Source organism: Rhodamnia argentea, chromosome 8, assembly GCF_020921035.1.
Source record: "Rhodamnia argentea isolate NSW1041297 chromosome 8, ASM2092103v1, whole genome shotgun sequence".
In the NCBI taxonomy this organism is placed as follows: Eukaryota; Viridiplantae; Streptophyta; class Magnoliopsida; order Myrtales; family Myrtaceae; genus Rhodamnia; species Rhodamnia argentea.
The window spans coordinates 29,394,294-29,410,550 of NC_063157.1; the positions used below are offsets into that span (position 1 = coordinate 29,394,294).

Genomic DNA, 16,257 nt, shown 5'->3' on the forward strand with positions numbered 1-16,257 from the left:
GAGTGGGGAGGTTTAAAGGTTGTCTACAAAAAGTACCATGAGAAACTTTTTTTTTTTTTCGTTACTGTGAGAAAGTTCATTGGCTCGTTCTGTGGTGCTTTACCGTCCTGATCAAGATCGTCTCAGTCATGTCGTGCAGATATGCGGGTCTCCTTTTTTGCATGTGCATTGATCCTGACGATAATGAATTAGCGACTCTCCTTGCAATTCATCATTATGTGAATAATGAGATATCTATCTTCAGTCAGATAAGTTCATTCTCATGAACATTTGTGGCACCAACATTTGTAGACTAATTCCCTGAATAGGGAGACTAGAATTGGGAAATCTTCGAGATAGCAGAAACACCATGAGGCATGGTATGGAAGACAAAAGCAAAACCCATCTTTGTACAGTAAAAAGAAAGCATTCACGAGATCACTTTGGACAACGAGAGACCTCTCTGACCATTACCCCATCTCCTCAAAAGGAACAATGGACTTGTCCCCTCTCTTTTGCTGGTAGCCAGAATACAAACTGATAATGTGAACACAGAGAAAGAGAAAAGAAAGTGAAGGTAGGGGGAAAAAGGGAAAGAAAGGTTATAGATTAAAGAGAAGATTGGATCCTGTGTGCTAATAAAGCCGCTCTTTACAGTCATACCACCATCTCCACCTGTCACCAAAGTGGACCAACAATGTATATCCTTCAGAACATGCCCAAGAAAAAAAAAGGCAAGCAAAGACAGAGATAGAATGAGAAGTGCTTTTACCATATTCTATTCAAATTCATTTGTTTTCAGTGATGCACTTACTATATTGTATGCACCCAAATGAACTCAATGATGTTATCTCACTGAAAGTCTAACTGGTTTTCCTCAAAAAGGAACAAAAGTTAAAGCAACAAAGATACTTTATTTTGAGGGTAACTGGGTTCAAAACCCCGTCCTCTATCTTGTGAGGATAATTAATTGGTCTGCTGACAAAAGATATTGGCGAAATATCGTAGTCTCATCTCTCCTGTCACTGTCGAATTATGCTTTGGTTTCTCAAGCTTACTAACTTTGCAATTAAATTAAGCAAGCTATCATCTAATTCTAGAGACCTAATAAAATATAACATGCTTATAAAATCGATTAAGTAAACATCATCTATATGATAAAGAAAAAAGGATTTTTTTTTTGGGGGGGATTGTTGTGTGTGTGTGCGTGTGCGCGTTGGACAATTAAGACAGTGGGCAGTGGGCTTAACTACTAACCAATAGTAGTCCCACCGGGGCCGGACTTTGGTCATCTGGTTCTCCCCATATGGGTGGTCGGTCTCTGCCCGCTTCGCGTTCCGGAAGGCACAGCAGCCGATGGAATAGATGCAGATGAGAAGCACCAGCATGACGATGCTCAGGACAGCAAGCTTGTGCCAGGTACGCCTCATCTCCTCAAGAGCCCCGGCCTTGCACGAGTCGCAGTCATAGCACAGGATGGTCGGGGCATTGTTCCACCGATAGCAGTCTGGGTCCTGAGCCACCGTGGCGGCCGTGTTGTAGTTGCATGATGTTGGCGGCTTGCAGCAACCAGACTAGTTATGTAGTAAGTTAGTCATTTGTGATGCAAGTATAATTAAAGAAGATTGTAAAGTTCATCGGTCAATGTTTCATATAAAGTCAGAGCATATGCGAAATAAGTTATATATGGTAGTATGTACGTACGTACGCATGTTTGAGCTAAGAAATGTAGAGGATTATATGAAACTAATGATGTCTCTTAATAAGCTTCAACTAGGAGAAAAATTTCATCCTGGGTCCGAACTTTTCCTGTTCCTCCGTTTTCCTAGAATGTTTCTCCTGCCGTATTCCGGATTTACCGGAACATCCTTCTTATTTTAATTCTTTACGATTCAGATAAAGAAAATCTCGAACTCCAACGAAACCGAGGCACCAATGAATGAACTCATAAGTTAGATACTAAGAGAATGTGGCAAAACAAAGAGGATACTGGAAAGAACATTAAGGAAGCAAAATGAAAAACAAGTTCAATGAAAACCTTGAATGGTTCATAGACATGCAAGAAGTCTTTGATTGAGTCTTTTTATTTCCAGCTTTTTCTTGTCTTGATAGTTTTTTTTTTTTCATGGCCATGCCAAACATCTTACATCATCAATTTTCTCGGAAAATTAGTCGAAGCCAGGAACAGAAACTCCTAGAAGAAGAGAACAACATCATTTACCTGGACAGGACTCATGTCCTTCCGTAGATAATCAAGAGGAGTCCAATTCTGAATCTGAGCACAAGTCTTGGACCCCAAGATGCACTTCTTGATATCGTTCCAACTATTTGGGTCCTTGACCCTATTCCTCAGCCACTCCGAGTAGTCCCCTAGCCGGTACTCGTGGTAGTTCCTCCCTGGGACCTCCACGCTGCTGCCGCGGCTCGTGACGGCTAAGCCGAAGACTGTGAAGGCGGTGAGGGCCGTGATGAGGAGCAGCATGACGAAGAGGTAGAGCCAGAGCGCCCACACGACATGGAAGCAGGCCCCGATGAAGCCCGCGAGGGAGACCACGAGGACGATGAAGCCGAGGACAAGCAGCGGGGTCTGGAGGAAGTTCTCGCACGTCGTGGAGTTCCTAGCCATCCACAGGCCGGCCCCGATGATGGGGATGGAGGCCAGGAGGGTTATCAGGTTGAGGAAGCCTATCACGGTGTTGCTGAACCGATACATCTCTCTTTCTCTCTCTCTCTCTCTCTCTCTCTCTCTGATGGAAGAGATCAAGAGAGGCTGTCTTCCTTCAACTTTAGCTTTAAATGAATGACAATATATTCGGAGTACATACAGTAATAAACAAAAAAAAAAATCTTAGTGCAGAAATCTTTTTCAGATTTGATCTCCACATTATGCATATTCGAACCATATGGTCTTATGAAAGACTAAATTAATGACCATGCAATTAGCTTGAGTGTGTACCTTGTCAAGCTGCTTTTATGTTCCCTTTTTTATTCCCTCGCTTTGTGTTGCTGCATTCTCTTTGTTTTTGATCAACACCCTTTAAAAGATAACGTCCATCTGCTTTCCATCCGTTTGCTTTTTTCCGCCATGGCTTAGGCCTTAGGGTATTATTCAGTGCACTCTCTCGTGTAAAGTGTCTGATAAACTCGATCACTAAGCATCTCGGTCTGATAAGGGCTTTAGTCCAGTGATAAAAAACAACCTAAATTAATCAAAGTTGGTGTTCTTTTTCAGGTTAAATGATCGAGACTCATCTTGGATCGGCTCCTCGGCGGCCGAAGACTCCAGCCTCCACGAATCCTCCTAACCCTCCTATGGTCTAGCTATGTCCTGTTAAATTAAGCCAATCATGAATAACAGGTTTAAAACAGATCGGCCAAAAGCCTGAACTTAACCGGTTCATAACCTTGCAGAGTAATTCATAAACCTTCATCAGGCAGTCGGATTTCTTCGCCCGTGCTCCTCCGTGTCAGGGACTCGAGTAGCGTTTCGGCTGCTTTGTCTTGGGTTCGAGCCGTAACCGTTAATCGCTCATGTGTGACTTAATTAGGGAACTATTAGTACGCCATTCAATGCTGTGGGCTCTCCCCTGGATTGGGGAGACAAGGCATTGTTGGTGCCAAATGCAATTGGCCAAGGCAAGCAAAGCATAGCATTGCAATTTTAGGGAATTTGGGGATGGGAGTATGCTTTTCATCTTCGCGATGGGACCACTTTTTTGCTTCTTTCCTAGGCAAGATGGGAACAAGAATCAAGTTCATTTTTCTAGTGGGGATAGAATACATGTATTCTCTTCTCGATTGGCTCCTGAAATATTCTTTGTTTTCACCTAGAGCGTGATTGTCCTTTTCTAGACTCTCATCGCCATCGGGTCGATTCTTTGAATTTTGGGGGCGCAAACCCCTTTTTAAGCTTTATTTTTATTATTTATAATTAAAGTATACTATCCCTAATTTAAAAAAGTTCTAAACTTACTGCACTTTTATCAATTCAGCCCTAAACCTATTAATTTTGTCAATTGAGTCTTAAACATTTTTATACTTTGCCAATTAAGTCCATCCAGCCAATTTTGATTGAAAATCGATGATGTGGATTAGGGGTGAGCATGGGCCGGGTGGGCCGGATCCGGACCTAGACCCCGAAACGTACCTTGTTATAACCGGTTCCCAGTTTTTAGAACCGAGAACCGACACTGCTTGTCTTAGAACATGTTTTGCAACCGACCCTATTTTTTGGTCCTATTATAGGGTCTACTCAAGAACCTGATTTTTATTTTTTTATCAAAATAATATGAGTATCGATAAAATAAAAAATAAAAATTACAATCCACCAAAAGCAACAAATCAAAATATAATAATAGATAATATGACGAGATGGGAAGAAACATAGGATTGAGAGGAGGTGAGGGCCGTGAGGCAACCAAAGGGCAAGCAATGCTGGATTGGACACTATGGTTCTTTTTTTTTTTTTAAGTAACTAAAAACCTGTTCTAAAATCCGTCCGAATGGGTCTTCACCTAGAACAGGAAACCGGATCTGTTTCAACCGATTCCCAAAAATTGAAACCGATTCCCTAACCGGTTTGAGTAGGAACCGATTCCCGACCCTGTTTTTTGGAGTGGGCCGATCCGAGTTCCGGGTAAACCCGATCCGGTTGCACACCCCTAATGTAGACACCGGCTATCCTATGCGGCATAACCGACATTAGCATAGATAACTTTTAATAATATTTAATATTTTTTCAATTATTTTTATCTTTTTTTTTCCTTTTTTTATCTTTTTTTTTCCCTTTTTTATCTTTTAATTCTGCTTTCCTTATTTACTTTTTTTTTCATTTTCTTTTCCCTTTTTTCCTTCGTCGGCCATAGCTGGGCCTCATCAATGGGCGGTGGAGTTCAATGGCCTCGGGCGAGGGGCGCCCTCCCCTTCGGTTGATGCACCCCGGGCCTAGTCCGCCTCACCCATGCGTCCCTTGCTTGAGGTCGAGGAGGGCGGCTCTCACTTGAGGTTGTCGACCTCCACTACCCATTGACGAGGCCCGGCTTTCGCCTACGAAGGAAAAAAAGGGAAAAGGATAAATGAAAAAGAAAAAAGAAAAAGGTAAATAAGGAGAATAGAAGAAAAGATCAAAGATAAAAGATAAAAACAATTTCAAGAAAATTAAAATATTATTAAAATTATCAACGTCAATGCCGGCCATGTCACGTAGGACGAATGGCGTATATGTCAATGATTTTCGGCAAAAAATGGTAGAATGGACTAAATTGAAAAAACAAAGATTTAGGATTCAATTGACAAAATTAATAAGTCTAAGACTGAATTGGAAAAAGTGCAATAGATTTAGGAATCTTTGGACAATTTTTTGCTTGCTTGTTATGGCTAATTAAGGGCTCGAGATTTGAAAATTGGGCTTGGTTAAGGGTTCATCACAGTGCTGGCATTTTTTTTTTCTTTTTTGACTAATCATGAAATTTACATGCTAGTCCAAACCCAAAGAAAATTATCAAAAAATCTATAAACCTATTGCACTTTTGTCAATTCAGTCATAAACCTTTTAATTTTACTAATTCAGTCATGAACCTTTTGTATTTGTGTCAATTTAGTCCTAAACCTTTTTTGTGCCAAATCGGTACCAAATTTTTTGCATTTGTGCCAACTCAATCCATCCGATCGACGTTGTCGTGGATGATGCCTGGCGTTGACATCAACATCAGCACTAACATGAACAATTTTAATAATATTTTAATATTTTTTTTGAAATTATCTTTTATTTTTTCCTTTTTATTTTTATTTTTCTTTCCTTTTTCTTTTCCTTTCTTCTTCCTCTAGTTGGTGGTTGGCTGCAATTGGCTAGAGGCTTGGGCCGGCGAGGTCGATCTTCCTAGCCATAGCCGAAGCTCGCCCCCCTGCGGCGCTAGGCAAGGTCAACCTCCACCAACCATGGCAAGGCCAACATCGGCGGGAGAGAGCTTCGCCTGAGGCCGACGAGATCGATCTCACCGGCGGCGGTCAACCGAAGGAAGAAGAAAGGTAAAGAAAAAGGAAAAATAAAAAAATAATTTCAAAAAATATTAAGATGTTGTTAAAATGTGTCCACATTAGCGTTAGCCGGCATTCACGTCAACGCCAACTAGGCAAAGTGGAACGGAAGGACTAAATCGGCACAAGTGTAAAAGTTTAGGGCCGAAAAGACACAAATATAAAAGAATTTAGGACTGAATTGGCATAAAAAAATATTTAGGTTTGAATTGGCCCAAATGCAAAATGTTTAGGATTGAATTGGTAAAAGTGCAATAGATTTAGGACTTTTTTGATAATTTTTCCCCAAATCCTATGCAAAATGGAAGAGAATTCGTGACGTGATTTATAACTAAAGACTCCTGTTAAGATGGCAATCTTGAATGAATGCTCCTTTTAAGGTCTTGACCGAATTAGAATAGAGTGGATAGTTGCAAAATTCTCAAGTTGCTTTTAGAGGTGAGCAAACTGGATCAGACCAGACCGGGATGTGCCCGGACCGGTCGGGTTGGTCCGATCCTTGAGGGGGACAATTCGATCCTCGGTCCCAATAAATGGGATTGGTGAGTAGGCGGTCCGGTCCTTGATTCCATGTGGATGGGACCGGACCGGACCAGCACGAGCCGCCCATATATATATATATATGATAGTTCCATTACCAAATCTTGACATCTGCAAATGAATTTGGATACAAATACAAATAACACAGGAACTGAATTTCGAAAATGAATGTTATAAGATCTCTAATTACGTCGCATCATCTTCCTTTGGGGTTTCTAATTGAAGATGAATGGAGGGGTAGTCTACACAACTATGAACTTTGCAAGAATTTTTGTTCCTTGGGCGAATAAATGCTGTGTTCATACATCATATAATTCTCGAGCATGAGTTTTCGGGTTTTGCTGCATAAACAAGAGCCTATTAGGCTTTTTCCATTTTATCCATGCTGAACAATTTCAAACAGCTAACATTACATGTACAAGGTGTGGCTCGGAGCAATGTCCTTTATGGTTATTGCATGGATGGTCTTGATCGGGACAGGACCGAACCGACGGTCTCGGGTCGGTTCGATCCCGATCCCGTAAATTTGGGGACTGGACTATTGGTCCGGTCCCCAATTCCATACTAGAACCAGACCGGCCTGGACCATGCACACCCCTAGTTTGTTTGTTTGTCCAATTTGTACAATGGGTTATGTACAACATTTTAAGGCACGTGATCCCCCCGAGTGTTTTGATGATGACATTTATTCCTAAAAGAGTTGGATGGAATGTCGTTTGGTTGTTTTGGGGGCGGGGGAAACAATTAATAATGTAATTGGAAAAAGTGGGTTTTGGTCTCCTATAGTTGATTTGGATGTAAGAAGGGAACTTGAAAAGAAAGAGATAACTTGATTAATTTCACCTTGGACTTACGTAAGGATTTGCAAGGAATCCGAAAGCCGATTGGACATGTTGTTTTGAACACCCCCCAAAAAAAAAAATGGACATGATTTAACGCATCGAGAAAAAAATAACTTCACTAAATTCTTTGTTGGCCAGCGGGGCATTTTCGTCAAAGTTAGTTTTTCTTTTACTAAAAAAAAAAAAACCTACTTTGAATCCTTATTTGAAATTTTCCTTAATCTATTTACTTGAAAGGTACAATTTTTTTAAAATTTTCAGATTGAAAGTATAATAGAGATTTTCCTATTTTTAAGGATATAGCATGCCAATAAATAAATTTTAAAACAATTTTCTCACTCACCATAAATAGAATTAAAGCGCTAAGAATGATTTTGTTGTTGAAAGGTTAAATGAAATAAACTGTGACTTCTCCACCGGAAACTTCTTCACAGAAAAGTATCTCTAGTCTCTTGTCCACGTCATCAATAATACGATAAATATTGGGTAGAAAGTATGTGAACAAATAAAAACAATAGTTTCCTGGCATGTCGTTTATCTGGAAAAGGTAAATAGAATGTTCATTCACTTTAATAATATAATCATATGTACTCATTTTTTGTACATATGTAATATCCACAGAAGTCATTTTCAAAATTCGTTCAGGGTTTTTTCATATTTCGCACGATGGACACTAACCTAAGTATTCCCTCTAAGAACCCGTTCGTACGAAAGAAAACTTCTTTCTCGGGGAATTTGCTTTTCAACTTTCCGGCGCCTGGATAACGGAAGGATAATCAATCTACGGCCAAAGATCTCCATAGACCGAAACAGCAAGTTTAGATTGGAGGAGAACGGCTTTCCTTTCCGACGAAGGAAAACACTTTCCTTAAACCATCAAACAAATTAAGAGTTACTGTTTTCCTTGAGAATGATTTTCATGGAAAAATGCTTTTCTTTATCATAAAGTTTTCAGCGAAATAAGCGCGCAGTCATGTTACATAAAAAAAAAATAGCAATAATGTGTACTATTCTTACTATTCACATGAAAGATAAGTTGTTCTTTTTCGCTTGAAAAGATCAGACAACACACTCTGACCAACTGATAAAAAGACGAATGTATCGTTTCTCTTGTCAAAACCCTAGATTCAAAATACAAGACCAAATCAAAGTAAAACAATATATGGACATGTATGTTTTTTCACATGAAAGTGTTCATCGTAAATCCCATTCCAAAAAAAAAAAAAAAAAGAGAAAATTCAATGATTCCCAGCGGGCCGATGCAGACAATTCCTAATGATAATATGTCGAAGGCAACTCGAACCTGCACAGCGGGCAAGTTCTACTGTTCTTGAGCCACTTCGCGATGCACCCGCGGTGATAAACATGGCAACAAGGCATGGAACTCGCCGTCGAACCCACGATAATTTCTTCGCAGCAGATAGCGCAGTCCACGCTTCTCTCCGTCGCTTCCACCTCCATCAGCCCCGCCAACCACTGCCCGATCATCGCCGCTTCCTCCTCGTCGCTGTCCTCGCTGGTGTCCATGTCCTCGCCCTCGTCGTAGGACGTGGCGAGCCCCTCGTCCTCTTCCTCCTCGCTCATCATTAGCTCCCTGTGAATGCGGGGGTCGGCACACGAGATAGAGACCCGCATCGGCAAGACCTTCGCCTCCCTATTGCGCTCATCGCCCGCCATGGAGGCCGCCCTGCTCAGCACCATCTGCACCATGAACTCGTGGTGGCGGGTGTACATCACGCCCACCTCTGTCAACATGTCCCGCACGTTCTGCTCCCCAGCGGCGTCTCGCGATAGCTGATCGGCAGGGAACGAGAACTCATACATCTCTTCGCGCGAGACTTCCGGCATCAAGCGATCATCATGGCAGCCCGACATCGTCGTGCCAGGAGGCTCGGGCAAGTGCACGAACTCGACCTCAACTCCTATGTCGAACACACGCCGGCTCGATACTGCGAGCTGGTAGCAATCTGGGAGTTGGTACGGGGCGCAGTAAGGCTCCAGCATACCGAAATCCATGCTTTTTCGCAAGAAATTCACGAGAGAGATGCCGCAGCAAGGCAGACCAGACGGGCAAGCCCTAATGAAGTTTCTTTAAAAAAACTAGCACGAATTATTTCCAAGAATACGATGCGCATTATATAAAACCAGGACCGGAAACAAATAAACAGGCGCGCAGAGAACACGCGTTGCTAAGTAGATTTTGCTCATCACTTTCCTATTTTGACAAGAAGCTTATCAAAGAGATCTGTTACTATGTCGTTTAACTGTTTTTTTCTTTTTTTTCTCAAAATACGAGTGATCAGTGCTTTTGAAAATTCGAATATTTTCTTATCTGAGTTTGTTTAACTAGGGTGCTCGGAGCATGTTCATGTCATATTTTTTCTGTAATTAATCCTAGGAAAGATTAAGTGGGCCGCTTAACCTTCGGACGTTATTGACTAATCTCCGCGCACGCTCGAAATAATTAGCATCCATATCGTTAAATCTTTAACCTTTTCCAAATTTGAATTTGAATCTTTCTCGGCTGATTTAAATTCTATACAGTAGACCAAATCTTCAAATGTTCATCGCAGGCTGAGAAGACTATCTACATCATTAAATCGCCGGAAAAAAAAAAAAAAAAAAAAAAAACCTTCTCATACTTAAAAAGGATCCGTTACAAGATGTGCACGCACGCGTTCAAATATTTCTATTTTTGGAGCTTATCTTAATAATGTTTTGCATCCATTAGACTTTTTCGGCAATAAATAACTTTATCTTAAATTTGCAAAACATTAGTATTAGAGATAAATAGAAGATATATGTTCGCTAGAAATTTTAAAACTTGTTCCGAAAGTGCAATTGAGTCCTAAAACTTACAAAAAGTGCAATCGGAGTCTTAAAACTTGTTAAATCGATGCAATCAAGTTATTCCGTTAACTCCGTCCAACTTGGCTAACGGAAAATGCTAACGTGATTTTTTAAAATAAAAATTATATTAAAAATCAAACTTGGACCAAAATGACATCGTTTTAACCACATCATCGCCCCGTAGCAGATAGAAAATATTAAAAAAACCACATCAACATTTTTTGATGGCCAAATTAGATAGAATTAACGGAAGGATTCGATTGCTCCAATTTGACAAGTTTTAGGACTTCATTGCGATTTTTGCAAGTTTTAGGACTCAATTGTACTTTTATGACAAGTTTTAGAACTTCTAGTGAACATAGCCCTAAATAAAATTACGGTTCTTATGGTATTGACCCGTTTAAATAATTAAATACAATTCTGATAAACCGGTTATTGTTATTTTCTACACTATTACTTCCCCTTTAGATCTTCTTTTTTCTCCTCGGATGAAAACCTTCATCTTTCAATCATGTATCTTCAATCTTCCACCGGACGCCATTGGATTCGAGTCACTCGACCTCTCACCGTCCCAACCATAACTAGTCGAACTCTAGCGACCTCCTCGGGAGCATCGAGATCTTGCCTAGGCCGCCGGACGGACCTTCAACCACAAGTATGACAAGGTGGACTAGGCCGGGGGTCCGCCACATCGATTTCGACCTCCTCGACGGCCGCTTGCCACTGCGGCAAGGTCAAGGACAAGAGCTTCAACAACTAGATGAAGAACCCCGACACTTACCTCAACCAGTCAAAGGCGTTTTTATAGGACAAGGAGAAGACTTGAGACAAATGCGTCTAAGCCATAACAGTAGATGATTTTTTTTATTGGGCTAATACCACCAAAAATCCCAAATTGATAAGCCGTCCCACAATTGATTGAAATTTATTATTATGTCACAAAACTTCTAAATTGATACATTCGAGTCACATTTACCCTAAATTAGTATACCCGCGTCATATTTATCTCAACCTAATTTTTGTGTCACAAAAAATCTCAAACCGGTATATTTGTGTCACATTTACCCGTAATCGATACATCCATACCATATTTAACCCCAAAAATTCTAGATTTACCATAATATGGGGTAAATACAACACATATGTATCAGTTTGGGAAAAATATGGCACATACATACCAGTTTAGGATTTTTTATGAAACAAAAATTAATTTGAGCTAAATATGGCATAAATGTATCGGTTTGGAGGCGTTTGGGAAAAAAAAAAATAGTTTTAGTTAAATGTGACACCAATACGCTAGTTTGGGTTTTTTTTTTTTTTTAATGGTACTAGCCCTTTTTTTAATGGTATTAATCCTTGATTGGATGCATGCATCCACCACATTGAAGTATTGAACGACACAAAGGATCGTAAAAGACGAACTTGAACGTATTGCCAAGGGAAGGAAAATTGGGCTTAATGACACCAATTTGGGGATTTTTGTGAGAGGACAAAATGTTTTGGCCCACGACTCGAGGTCACTCAGGCCCGTCGGAAAAAAAAAATCGGGGGGCAAATGTCAAGTGGACCTGAATGATGCTATTCTATTAGAAAGTCCAACCCAATTATGACGACGACTAATCTGATGCGCGAAATCATGACAGCGCCTTATAAACATCTCTTTCTTTAACAGGCAACTGCCCGGATTTCGGAACTCAGAGTTTGATCATTCATCGCCCTGCCGATCGATGTCAATTATGTTTATAGGGAAAAAAACAAAATATGAATTACAAAATTAGTTCAAATACTAAAGCTGCTGCCCAATAGTCAAAGTTTCATGCCGGCCACCACAATTGAAATTCCACAGCTGTCGTTCCTGCTTTGACTTATCACAACGCCCACGTCATCCCATGCCTTTTCACGCCCCAGTAATTATTCCAGCAAACCGTCCACATAAGGTAACCGCAAAAACTAGCGCAGAAAGAGAATAATTTAACAAAGGAGTAATTATGGCAGAAGATTCATTATTTAAAGACAAAATGGTCCTCATTTCCTCGTTTTTATTGCATGAACAGCCGATCAGATAAAGAAAACAAGATCACAAGGAGAGCCACAGCAGAGTGCAGATCAAGACGCAAAGAATATCACCTTGCAAATCAAGGGATCAAACAAACACACAGAGACACCCCAGTCCATAAATCAACAGAACACATCGGCCGAAGCAGAAGGTCCCGCCACCTGAAGAGTGACTCGGTCCCACCCCGCGGCATTACCGCAGTGCCCGCCCTTCATCTCGACTGCTTGCAATGGACTTGATACACCTACAGAATTTTCCGCTATGGTTGGTTTCTTAGCGGCCACTGCCTTCAGCCGGTAACGCTCTGCCCTAGAGCCGATCATCTGTCCCAGCATGGAAGCTGCAAGGGTAAAGGCCATGGCTGATTTTGGCATCAGTATGGATTTCCTGAGCATCGCTATAAACGGAACAGCTGCGTGGACGGCTGCAAACCATGAAGGAGAGAACTTCTTTGTGTGTTCTCTCCATATCCCAAGCGGAACATTAGCTGCCATGCCTAGGAGCCCAATCGCAAGGACTTTTGCAGGCAAAGGTTGAGGTCGGAGGTTCTTTGCAAGAGCAGTTCTTGCTATAGCTGCTCGGGCAGCAACAATTGCAGGAGGACAACTATACTTCATGCCTTGGGGAGGCTGTATAACTTTTGCCACGAGGGGGATGATGTTGCTAACAGCTCGGTATGACTTTGCAATTGGACAATTCCCTGTTTGCAGCCACTCATTGCTCATAGCCTCATGCTGTGAATTTCCCTACAAACAAATTCATTAATCTTGAGTCAACACGCATTCACCTCACATGCAGAAACAATACAGAGCTTCCCACTTGCAGAGACCCAAATTCATTGCACATTCCTCAATCCCATCGATCTTGCATTTGCAGAGAAACTAGCAATATAGAGGTTCCCACTAAAAGAGACCAAAGAGCTTAACATTGACATTGATGTACCTGTGAGGAAGAGTCTTTCTTGGATGAATTGGACTTCTTTTTCTGATTCTTCCATTTCTCAGAGAAGGCGTCAAAGCCAAATAACCCTCCAGGTCCAAAGGAAGAGAGACTGATTGTTGCTGCCTTTGCAGCAAGTGGGTTAAACTGCGTTGGTGCAGGCGCTGTCTCCACTTTCTCCAGGTGTGAGAATGACCTTCCAGAGAGCGGGACTACTCCATCACGACCATGAAAAAGCCTGAATGCCATGTCAAAATTGGGGCCATCTTCAAAAATGGGACCTTTGGCTCCACGTACCTGCCCAGAAAACCAATTAACGATTTGCAATTTGGAGAATAAAGAAAAAGGGGCTTGAGACATTAATACAAATCACTAGCAGAAAGCTTACGGGCATTGCAAAAGGCATCGATGAGGTAAAAGAGAAGTTAGTGGGTTCATTAATGTTCCTCAAAAAGGGACATTTCACGATGTCCATCTGAGAAGGTAAACAATCCTCGTTCTTGAAGAAAAGGTCCATCTTTACGGAACCAAAATAACCTGCACATACAAAGAATAGTGTGAACACCAACATCCTCATGCTGACATGCAATTGACATAAATAACTGAAAAGTGACTTCAGATGTCGATATCACGAAATAAGTAACAAGATGGTGGTCGAATCAATGTAAAAGAAAAGAGCACAGGAAACATTTTAGGACCCTGAAAACACTTGTGCAGAAGTTAAAAAGTAAGCATGCTCAAAGATTGGCACCTCAAATAAGCCGAAATACAAGATGGGTATTTGTTGAATTCCCCAGAGTTGAACAACCAAATACAGTCACTCCAATAGATGGACAGATTGAAACACACAGCAGACAAAACCCAAGGAAGATCAGAGTTTAATCTAATTACAAGCAACGCACACATTGAGTGAACACTCTTCAGAAATGTGATTGCCAATCGACAGGTATATTTGTCACACTGATGTATGGCAATTAGCACAGCTAAAGAGAAAAGGTACAAACTTCAATATGCAGCGTAAGGCAAGGGAGACGCATCATGTAGCCCAAGATGATATGTCATACTTAAATTCTCATCTTTCCTAAGTAGTTTTTTTTTTTTTTTTTTGGTCATATCTTTCCTAAGTAGTTGACAAGGCAGAAAGATGACCAATTTCCATAAGGAAACTCACCAATTGAAAATAGGGAACCCTCAACCGTACCACAGCTCCAAAAACTCCCAATTAAAACGTGTGTAGGAGATTTCTGACCTAGAATCTACATCAAATGACGGCTGTCATGTCGACCACCAGCTCTCTTGCAACCATATTCGCACCATATGCAAGAATCTACAGATTCCATCAAGCTAAAGAATATTTAATCCTCTCGACATGGAACCCAGGTCTAGACAGCCAAACAAGGAGATGATTTTCGTCGACACCACTTAGAAAGACAAAAGTCAACCGACGATCCACACGACACAAAAAATGCTGCTACCCAGTCATAATACACCCATCCTGTTGTGAAGGCCAGGACCTTCGATCCTCAGATCATTCGAGTCAAAAACCGTAAAATCACCAAAACCCCAAATTATCCGGCTTCAACACCAAACCAAATAATTGATCAATAGACGAGGACTTAGCTTAAGTCGAGCAATTACAGCTAAATCATCGCTCCGCCGACCAGGAACACACACGAACGACAAAGATCAACACAGATATACACTCAACCCAATGACGGAGGCCCAAATTCAGCTGCGTCTCGGACGAACAACCGACCCAACGATCAACAAAACAGTACTACAAAGGACGTCACCGAACAAAAGAAGAAAAGAAGACAAGAAACAGATGGATTTCCTCGGGTCAAGCAACCAGTCCACAAGGATGAGCAAACAACATCAGCCCCTAAGACATTCACGAGCAGGAAACGGATCGGAGAACGAAAGCTAGCGAATTCAAGAAAATCACCTCGATCCGGATCGAAGCAGACGGGCCACGGACAATGAAGAGAGAGAGAGAGAGAGAGATGAGCAATGGAGGAGAGTAGGTGAGAATCGAAGCGGAAGAGGGGCAAGGAGAGATGCCTTCTCCGGCTTTTGGTGTCTTGTGCCGGAGAGAGAGGACAGAGACAAACGACGACGTAGCGAGTGACGGCCACACGCCTCTTTTGACGTTGCCCACGAGGACCACGACGCCTTGAAACGGGTGGGGTGGGACCACCCGGTTTGGTTGGGCAGGTCAACAGTCAGCTTTGTTGAACCGGTAGTGCCGTGGGGTGATCACCGCTTTCTATTTTTTTTTCTTTTTCCTTTTTTTTTGGGGGAAAGTTATGGGAAGCACGCGTTCGTTGACTTCCATTTAGCACCCTTGGATTAGATATCCTACCACGCGCATCACGATCAAGAATACACGAGTAAGTGATACAAATAATTGACTCAACTTTTTTGCCCAATATGTAATGTGATCTCTGAACTTTAAATTTATTTAATTTGATCTCTAAATTTTAGTTCAATATGCAATACCATCCCTGAATTTTTAATTTATTCAATACGATCTTTGGACTTTTGGTACATGTTTAATTTAGTCCATGAACTTGAATTCTACTTCATCGAACATACTCATATAGTCCATGGACTAACTTAAACGTATACCAAAAGTTCAATGTAGACATTACATATTAGGCTAAAGTTTAGAAATCACATTGAATAAATTTAAAGTTTAGGAATTACGTTACATATTTGATCAAATTCAAGGCCTATTTGTCAATACGGGATCACTTTTTGGTGATCCAACGGTTCAAAAGTGCAAGGACCTGATGCCTTCATGGCATAGGAAATGACCATTGCATCCCAATTCACTTGATCTCAAGGTTTGCATCGCTCGAGTGTACCCTCGCCACCTGTATCCATCTGGCAAATGAATTTGAGTAGGTTTACTTCTCCAAGATAGTAGTCGGTGGTTTTCAGCTGTGGCAATCTAGTGGGGCTTTTAGAAAATGGAGAACAAGAAGGAGATATCTTCAAAAACGAAAAAAATTA

At 41.2% G+C, this 16,257-nt stretch overlaps 3 protein-coding genes across 4 annotated transcripts; all 3 read right to left on the minus strand.

The window, feature by feature from the left end:
* Nucleotides 1–343: 343 nt before the first annotated feature.
* LOC115754110 (tetraspanin-6) lies at nt 344–3,034 on the minus strand. Its single transcript, XM_030693040.2, has 3 exons — nt 2,201–3,034; nt 1,237–1,553; nt 344–654 (listed from the first exon to the last, which is right to left on the minus strand). The coding sequence occupies exons 1-3, from the start codon at nt 2,690–2,692 to the stop codon at nt 615–617; spliced, it is 849 nt and encodes a 282-aa protein (XP_030548900.1). The 5' UTR covers nt 2,693–3,034; the 3' UTR covers nt 344–614.
* A 5,567-nt stretch (nt 3,035–8,601) lies between these two features.
* LOC115754098 (E3 ubiquitin-protein ligase RNF181-like) lies at nt 8,602–9,236 on the minus strand. Its single transcript, XM_030693027.2, has one exon. The coding sequence runs from the start codon at nt 9,219–9,221 to the stop codon at nt 8,670–8,672; it is 552 nt and encodes a 183-aa protein (XP_030548887.2). The 5' UTR covers nt 9,222–9,236; the 3' UTR covers nt 8,602–8,669.
* A 2,997-nt stretch (nt 9,237–12,233) lies between these two features.
* LOC115754093 lies at nt 12,234–15,331 on the minus strand. 2 transcript variants are annotated; one of them, XM_030693018.2, is made up of 4 exons: nt 15,188–15,331; nt 13,631–13,779; nt 13,246–13,539; nt 12,234–13,049 (listed from the first exon to the last, which is right to left on the minus strand). In XM_030693018.2, the coding sequence occupies exons 2-4, from the start codon at nt 13,757–13,759 to the stop codon at nt 12,426–12,428; spliced, it is 1,047 nt and encodes a 348-aa protein (XP_030548878.2). In that variant the 5' UTR covers nt 13,760–13,779; nt 15,188–15,331; the 3' UTR covers nt 12,234–12,425. The 2 variants fall into 2 exon arrangements, with proteins under 2 accessions (XP_030548878.2, XP_048140131.1); XM_048284174.1 differs by lacking the exon at nt 15,188–15,331 and adding an exon at nt 15,077–15,181.
* Between the last annotated feature and the right edge of the window lie 926 nt (nt 15,332–16,257).